The sequence below is a fragment of the Dermacentor variabilis genome, chromosome 10 (assembly GCF_050947875.1).
Source record: "Dermacentor variabilis isolate Ectoservices chromosome 10, ASM5094787v1, whole genome shotgun sequence".
In the NCBI taxonomy this organism is placed as follows: Eukaryota; Metazoa; Arthropoda; class Arachnida; order Ixodida; family Ixodidae; genus Dermacentor; species Dermacentor variabilis.
The window spans coordinates 91,093,093-91,102,414 of record NC_134577.1 but is presented as its reverse complement, the minus strand read 5'-3'; the positions used below and the strand labels follow the sequence as shown (position 1 = coordinate 91,102,414).

The following is a 9,322-nucleotide window of genomic DNA, read 5'->3' as shown; positions in this document are numbered from 1 at the left end:
GTTACCAGCTATATTCTTATTAATCAGGAATCCGACTCCTAGTTCTTGTCTCTCCGCTAAGCCCCGGTAGCACAGGACCTGCCCGCTTTCTAGCACTGTATATGCTTCTTTTGGCCTCCTAACTTCACTGAGCCCTATTATATCCCATTTACTGCCCTCTAATTCCTCCAATAGCACTGCTGGACTCGCCTCATTAGATAACGTTCTAGCGTTAAACATTGCCAGGTTCAGATTCCAATGGCGGCCTGTCCGGACCCAGAGATATTTAGCACCCTCTGCTGCGTCACAGGTCTGGCCGCCGCCGTGGTCAGTTGCTTCGCAGCTGCTGGGGACTGAGGACCGGCGTTTGATTGTTGCATTCATATAGGAGGTTGTGGCCAAGTACTGCACCAGGGTGGCCAATCCTGCTCTGGTGAGGAAGTGCGCGTTACCGGTTCTGGTCACCGGGATCAGGCCGCACTCCAGGCCTGTTTATGCAATTTTATCAACACGCGGATTTTTTGTAATCTGGTGGAAAATTGTGTGGCACAGGGATTCGAACCACGGTCCTTTTGCACGCGAGGCGGATGCTCCACCTCTACGCCACCGCTGCACCTTGAAATCTGTCTGTATACAGTGTCGAGGAGCTCCCGAACAACACTTTGCAATGTGGTGATCGCGGTTTAAATCTCGGATCCGGGACCTCAAAGAGGTGCGAAGTAATGCTAACGCGTTTCTGTCGCATTTACAGCTGAATCGCCATGGAATTTCTTGTAAAGTAATTGGTACTTTCCCTGTGAAAGAGTTGTTATAAATAACTTCGCTTACCTCAGTTGAGCTCATCACTTCGCATTCCGTTCACGTTTATTGAGCAACTTATGGCGGTTGCTTTCTTTATATATATATATAAGTCATAACCGCGATACGATTGTGAAGCACGCTGTATACTGTGATTATCCGGATTAATTATGACCAACTAGGGATCTTTAACGTGCACCCAATGCATGTTACGCAAGCGTTCTTGCATTTCGCCGCCCATCGAAATGCGGCTGCCGGGATTCGATCCCGCGACTTCGAGTCTTTAGCAGCGCAACGCTCATACCCGCGCTAACGGCTTTCTTCCTTCGGGAAGGAGCACACGGTTAGCTGTGGCATGTTTGCACACGACACTTAAATGGCACGACCAGAGGCCGTTCCCAAGTTTCACAAAGCAGTTGCACATGTACACAGCGACCGCGAAATCGCGCGCATGCACTCATCACATATCGCTCGAGGTATGTAGCACACTGCAGGCACGACATGCGACGATTTCAAAAAGATGTGTTCTCCCAATCCTCGCCGGCTGACCGCGCACGCGGGCTATGCGAAAAGTGACGCGCATGACGTCACGCGGAATGCAAGCAGGCTGTAAGTTACATTTAGGAGGCGTTAACGTCAGTTCGATAAGGTCGGCCGCCATCGCACATGCCGTCGGACGAAGTGTGCACAAAAAAAGAAAAAAGAAACGCTACTTATTTCACGAAGTCTTTCTTGAATTAAATGGTAAATAAAGGGTTTCGCTTGTGGAACGGGTTTAGCCTGCATGCTCTATTGTGAACAGTACGGCGTGCAATGTTTACAACGAAGTGATCTGCATAAAGAAGGATTTTGGAGGTCCCAGGCGTTCAGTGACAAAGACATTTGACTTATACACACCCATCTTGTTTGAACGAGAAGAAAGGGGGTTAACCGAGGGTCCCCATTTTTATTAATCATATCATGCAGGTGGAGAACGATCCCACGTTCTCGCATTAGAGTGCGAGCATTGCACGCGTAGTGCGAAGACGTGGGATCATTCCCCGCCTGCAGCAAGTTGTTCTTTCATCCACTTTCATTGCCATTAATTTATAATTTCTTTAATTCTGTTCGTAAGTACAAGTAATTTCCCCTATGTTGTCCTTGGCGTCTTTGTTTATTGGCTTCTAATGATGCCCATCATGCTTCTTGTTGTTTTGCCCGTTTCTGTCTTTTGTAGCGCTGACTGTTTCCTGCCGCACTGCACGCATGTGAGAATTGCTTAAATTGACGGTTTCCCTGCTCCGATTGAAGTAAAGCAGCTGAAAGTTTTCCCGCCAGTTCGTTTTGGTTCCTTCGTTCACCGTCGCGCTGCAATTTTTCTTCAGCGTTAATGAATGAGCTAGCCCCCAGTTTTTTTTTTTTTTTTTTGATGAATTACCTAAAATATTCGTTGAACCAATTGCTGTAATCAGGAAACCTGTGGCGGTTTGTTATTGCATTTGGCAGCAGTGGTTGCGGCTGTAGTGGACAACATACTAATTCTGTTGTTCTGCGCCATTCAGGTTGGTGACAACTAGCTTGTTTCAAGCCCGAGCAGCTATGTGCTGGTCACCAACTCCGATAAGATCAGCTCCCCGCTGTCCAGTCACTACGTGTGCCTGGGTGATCTACTCTGCACTCCTTGGATTAGCTTCGCTGCTCTCCTTGGATTAGCTTCGTCACCGCCAGAAATGCATTCCTGAATAGGGAGCCTACGTACTCCGGCCTACCAGCACGCGCGCTTTGACGGCAGCTTTGCCGCTCAAACTTTTCATGCAGAAAGGCGTTTGAAATAACTATCGCATCGGCCGACATTTTATATAGTTTTCTTTTGCTAAATGAACTAGCCACTGTTAAGAACGGCCCGCTGAGGTGCAAGTTCTGCCAGCCAGTTGCGACAGTGGAGTCCACTTTTCCTGGAACGCCACCACAAACCTCTAGCCACGGCGTCAATAAGTCGACTGTGTGTGGAAAACAATGCGCGCGCCCTCGACTCTCCGTCGCTGGAGCCAAGAAGAGTTCGACGAAGCAGGCTTTGTGCCTGAACCCGCCACCGACGACCTGGTCTGCTGTGAACAAGGGAGTCCCCGAGGGAACGTCGTTCGAGGCCCCTCCCCTGCGCCGTTCAAGACGCAAGACAATGGTCAACCGGCGGCCGCGCTGCGGGGGTCAGCTCGGGGAATAAAAGGCGCCTTTCCTGACATAAGCCCCGAGTTCTACGAAGTCCGTCTGACGTTGGTTGAGGACCATGAACCTGTGTGGAAGTGTGTGTGTGTAATCCCTCGCGCAGAGAGGCGACTTGTTTATGATGACTGGTCGAACGTTTCCCTCACCTTGGGATCGAGGGAGGGCAGAGTGTTTATAAACCACTGTTGTGCGGCCGCTCAGTGCACGTTCTCTCGCAGTGATGCTAGACTGATGAACTGCAACGTCCTTATGTATATACTGTAAATAAACCCATATTCCTCGTTCTCGATGAGAAGCAGTCCTTCCCTTCAACAACGTCCTCAGCGTGGATGAGTTGGGCGACAGCATGGGCCAGCTACCTTCTAATTTATGCCCGACTCCAACCTTGGCAACTGGTTACGAGCGATGGGATTGATTCCCCAATCCTTACACCACGCAGGCTCCAAGTTCATGCTTGAGATGGCCGAAAACTTCGTTAAATCAAAACGTGTCACGAAATTACTTCGTTAAACCGCGAAAGAAAATGCACGGTTTTGAACGCAACTAATATCTGGAAATTGAAGTAGTTCGTTACATCGAGGCGGTTCGTTATATAGTAGTTCGACTGTGTTACGTCATAAGCATACAGCGTTACAGACTACGCACGCTGTTTGACTTGCCAAACCGTTATTTAATTTGGTGGAAAGTTAAGGAATTAACCCATATGACAGCGACTCGGGATCGTTCGAACTTCGCGCTATGTAAAATGCATGATCAGATGCAGCTCTTTAGATAGTTGACGTTGTTGTTTTCTACGTTCACCGCATTCCCGTTTCCGCGCACTAAAGGCACGACTGAACAAGCAGGTTTACAGAAGCGCGAACAGTACCGTAGTTCTTGTCTGCGCACGTCAGCGAGTTAACGATCAGAGAGTGGTTGACTTGTGAACGAAATTAATTAAAACTGGTTAATAAAATGTACTTTGGCGCAAGTAGCGAATTAACATATCTAACTGCAACTTAGAATAGTAGAAAGTGCGAGCTATGCATACAATGCCTAATGAGACGCAGTGCTTTCAGTGGTTCACAAGAATGGTTTGCTAGATGAATTTATCTTTCCATTACTGAGGTGAGCAGCGCGAAAACACGTTATGCTATCACTATAGTTGTACGAAGGCAAGGAAGGCGAACGCGAGTTTGCTAGTTGGCGTTTTTTTTTTTTTATGCGGATCAAGCAGGCATACCTGATAGGCCCCTGACGCAGCCCCCTACAAACGATCAGGCACACACCAGCGCAAACTCGCAAGAGACCGAGGCGAATCCGATGCTATCGCAGCAGGCTTGCCTAATCCCCGCATAAATATAATGCCACGGTAGTCACGGCACGTGACCTCGAGCGTGGGCGAAGGGGAACGGACACTCGACACCCCTACCCAATCGGCTGCATAGCCAGTGACGTCGGGTCTCTGACTCGCTGCCTCGTTTCTGTCAAAAAATTTCTGTGCTTTCTCGCTCTCCCTTTCCGCCCTTTCCATTACCTGCCGCGAAAGCAAGCGACTTCCCGCCAGTTCATTTTTTTTCTCTTACGAGTGCCATTTGGTGTGTTTGTAGTTGCGCTCTCGTATCAGAGCTGTCTGCGTGCACAACATCCCGCGTTTCGCTTGCTCTGCCGGGAAAAAGATTCGGGAAATATGCGGGGTACGCAATACGTCCTGACCGGCTTCGGCGACTTCTTCGAGCGACGGCGCATCGCCTTCGTCTACCCGCTGCCTCAAAGCCACGTGTGTTGTGCCTGCGGTTTTTTGCCGTCCCTGTCCGTGCGGCTGCCGTGCGGTCACGTCTTGTGTCGGCTGTGCAAAAGTCAGACTGCGAGCGGCGGTGCCAGGTGCCCCGTGGAAGGCGTCAAGTTCGAAGAGGCCCGCGCTGTGTCTCGGACAGTCGAGATGTCGGACGTGGAGCAGCTTCGCGTTTTTTGCCTCAACGGCGACCAGCGCTGCGCCTTCGTCGGCCAGCTGGCCGAGCTGCCGGGCCACGTGCGCGAGTGCAGATACGACGAGGTGAGGTGCGACAACTGCGACGGCGCCGTGGCTCGCAGCGCGGCCGTCGATCACCGCCGACAGTGCTGCGTCACACTGCCGCTCGCGGGACGGACGGCGAAACCGGCCGAAGTCGTCGTGGTGGACGGAGGCCCGGCAGGAGTCTTGGAGGGCGTCGCGCATGGCGACGCCAACGGCAGTTCGGTGGAACACGCGACCAACCACCCGGCGGACTGGGTTCGCGCGAAAAGAACGTCCAGCGGCGTACTCAAGGAGCCCGTTTCGCGCTGCGTTGCTCCCGGACCTTACCGCGCCGCTTCCAAGCCGGGCGTCTTCGCCACCTTGTGCAGGTTCGACAAGATATACGAAAAATACGAGGAGCTCCGATATAAGGACACCGCGTCGGCGGTCGTCAGGGGTTGCGTAGCGGGCGGCTACACGTTCGCCCTCAAATGCACGCTCGCCAAGCAGGAAGGGAACGCGAAAGTGGTGGTGTACTTTTCTATCTTCTTGAGCTGCGGCGAGTGGGACAATTGCGTCGAGTGGCCCTTCGATAAGGCCGTGGCGGTGATCCTAACCCACCCGAAAGACAAGACAAAGGACGTCATGTTGCAGATCTTGATGGTATCTCGGGACGCGGTCAAGAAGCCGGCCCCAACTGGTACCACTTGGAACAATGGCCACCGCACGGTAGGATGCGACAGTTGGGAGCGCATCGAGTCCGAAGGCTTCATCCACAAGAACGCCCTTTACGTGAATGTCGAGTTTGAGTGACGCAACCATGACTTGACGCCGCGAACTAGTTTTGAACTTTGTTGCAATTGTGTACGAAGCCCAGTTAGGGGCCATTTTAATTCGAAACAAACTCCGCACGTGCCCTCGACCTTCACCCACATCTTCGCAAGGGCCACGCGCTGTCGGTTACATAACGCTGCGTGTTTGCTCCATTGTGTTCGGTCTTTACGTGTGTTTTTTTTTTTCATATCGTTTTTTTTTCGCTTTCGTTACCGCCATAAACGCGCACCTTTCCGGTGCTTTTACGTTTTTAACATTTTACTTCAAGATGTAATCGTCGCAATGTTTACTGTAATACAAGAAATTATAGCCTGATGACTGGCGTTTTTGAGTGGATGTGTGCAGCAGTAGATATTGCTGAGGCAATTTCCTGAGAATTCCTATGCGAAACTTAATAGAAGCACCTCAAGGAACACGAATCGTGTGCTATTTTTAGTATAAGAACTGCGTATAAAAACTCAAATATTTAAAATATGTACTGGTTCCTAGTTCGCAACTTTTGTAAGCCAGATTCCGCAAGAAAAATACCAAGATGTGTTGGAATCAATACTAGCCATAGCAAAAATAACGTACAGCGCAAAGGACAAGGACAGTGATAGACGACATACACAGCGCTGACTTCCAATAATATTTTATTGCGTTGCCACATTGTGTGTGTATAAATATTGTTGGAAGTCAGCGCTGTGTATGTCGTCTATCTCTGTCCTTGTCCTTCGCGCTGTACTTCATTTTTGATCATGAATTACCAACTAGTCCAAGCAACCACCCTAGTAGCCATAGCAATGCCCATCCTATGTAAAGCATAGCTTTCGGAAGTGTATAAACAGGTAAGTTTCTATATACTGTGCAGGGAGCATTCGTTAGCTGGCAAAACAATGGTTGTCAGGTCGGGGAGCGTCGAAGCCTCCCCATACTTGATTCTCGCTTTCGATCAGCTTCTCTGCGCAAGACAAGTGGTCTAGTGTGCGTTCAACTGACGCTGGATATTCCACGTGCTTTGTTACTTTCCATTACAATGCTGTAGAGTAACGTGGAGCGTCGCACAATATTGCACAGTAATGAACCAGGGTGCTTGCACAGGCAGTCTTAGATACGTAAGAGATTAGGCAGTTGCCTAGCAGCTAGTTATCTAGCGGGTAGGGGGTGGGAGGGGTCTAGCCTCCACTATATATATATATATATATATATATATATATACATATATATTGTGACAGTCGGTAATGTGGAAAGAAGACGACGCTGATGGTGGTCTTAGAGACGACGAAGAAGAGTTTAGCATCATCGCTGCTCTACGCTTGTTGGCTCAGCCATTAAAAGCCACTTGTAAATAGACGAACGCTTCTTCCTTCCCGTAACATCATTGGTGGAGGTGCGGGGTCATCACTTGAGCAAGACTGAGCTCCGCAGCGGACGTAACCTGGCCGCCATGTCATCCGAAGGAGAGAGTTCCACCGCGGCCCCGGCGTCGCCACCGACGGTCATCCTGGCTCAGCCTCGCGACCCAGGCATGTTTTCCGGGATTGACAACGTTGACGTTGACGACTGGTTGCAGAATTATGAACGGGTCAGCGCACACAACAGGTGGGATCACACGCTTATGCTGGCTAATATAATATTCTACCTCAAGAAAACAGCACGGGTCTGGTTCGAAACACATGAAGAAGAGATTACGAGTTGGGACCAGTGTAAACAGAAGCTTAGAGATTTGTTCGGCAAACCCGTCGGCCGCCAACGTGCTGCGAAGAAGGACCTTGGGACCCGTGTACAGACGTCCACTGAATCTTACGTTGCGTATATCCAGGACGTCCTCGCTCTTTGCCGCAAAGTAGATAACAATATGGCAGAGGCAGACAAGGTCAGCCACGTCTTAAAGGGCATCGCGGACGACGCGTTTAACCTGCTTGTTTATAAGAACATCACAACGGTCAATGAGATAATTCACGAATGTCGCCGCTTTGAAGACGCGAAGAGTCGCCGCATAGTTAGACAGCTTACTCGTCTACCTAATACCGCAGCTTCGTCGACGTGCGAAGACATTGGTCCACCGCGTGAGTCCACCTCCAGCGAGAACGTCGTACGTATCGTTCGGCGAGAAATCAAAGCAGCGTCTCCTTCCACGCCAGTCACGCAGTGCTTTGACGATTCCCGGCCGCTTGTGTCCCTCATTCAGTCGGTCATTCGCCAAGAACTTGCCAATGTAGGTCTTCCATCCATCTGCTCCGCCAGCCGTCCTGACTTTGCTTCGTCTACTGCCTCTGCCCCTGTTCACCGGAGCCAATACGGTCCATATCCGAGCTATCGCAACCCGGCCGAATGGCGCACCCATGACGATAGACCCATCTGCTTTTCCTGTGGACGTGTGGGCCACATCTCTCGCCACTGTCGAAGTTCCTGGCCAGCCCACTCACGACCGAGCTTTCCCGCCTACCGCCGCTCCCCACTGAATCCTCGCCCGCCATCACTCTCCACCGAGGTTCAGGACGCACCTGACAACGCTCGAGCCACCGCGACCAGCCGATCGCCATCACCACATAGTCGCCGCTCCCGTTCGCCCCAGCTGCGTCGCTCTCCATCCCCAGCTTACCGTCGCCGCTCTCCGACGGGAAACTAACTGGGGCAGCTCCTGGAGGTGACGCTGCTCTAGAACACCGGCCTGAAATTCCTCTGCTGACCCTGCCTACTAATCGGAACCTTCTGGACGTGGACGTGGATGGTTTGCCCGTTACAGCACTCATCGACACTGGAGCCCAAATTTCCATCATGAGTGCGGAGCTTCGAACGCGCTTGAAAAAAGTACTTACCCCTGCTCCGACTCGACTGCTCCAGGTCGCCGATGGTGGTACTCCGGCTGTGCTTGGAATGTGTACTGCTCGTGTCAGTGTCGCCGGTCGCCACACGTCCGTTTTGTTTAGTGTGCTTGAACATTGCCCTCATAATGTGATCCTCGGACTCGACTTTTTGTCTGCCCATTCTGCTCTGATTGACTGTTCCGCCGGTGTGGTACAACTTGACCTACCCCTACCTGTTCCCATTGACCTTCCGGCTCAAGCTCCAGCTCATCTTTGTTCCGCGGATTTTATACGCCTGCCATCTCTTGCAGCAACCTTCATCCCTGTTTTAGCCAGCCCACCTGTACCTGACGGAGACTATGTCCTTACTCCCTCGACGTCAGTCCTGCTTTCTTACAATGTCTCCTTCCCACACACCATCGTTTCTGTTGCGGCCAATCAGACGTGTCTTCCCATCCTAAATTTCGGACAGAGCCCACAAGTAGTTCCTCGAGGCATGTCTCTTGCCACGTTGTCTCCAACGCACGAGTGCCACATTTCTGCTCTATCTGTTGCGCCGTCTTCGACCACTGCTCATTCTGCGCCTTCTGCATCAGTACCGACCGACGACTTCACAAAGATGATTGCACCGGACCTCTCAACCCAAGAAGCCGCACAGCTCCGTGGCCTCCTCGAGTCCTACTCCGACATTTTCGATCTGAATGATCGCCCTTTGCGTCAAACTACGGTCGTGACACATCGG

The 9,322-nt window shown here is 51.2% G+C and overlaps 1 protein-coding gene across 1 annotated transcript; it reads left to right on the top strand.

Annotated features, from left to right (window-relative positions):
* The first annotated feature begins 4,651 nt into the window (after nt 1–4,651).
* LOC142559332 (uncharacterized) lies at nt 4,652–5,770 on the top strand. Its single transcript, XM_075670947.1, has one exon. The coding sequence runs from the start codon at nt 4,652–4,654 to the stop codon at nt 5,768–5,770; it is 1,119 nt and encodes a 372-aa protein (XP_075527062.1).
* Nucleotides 5,771–9,322: the final 3,552 nt, after the last annotated feature.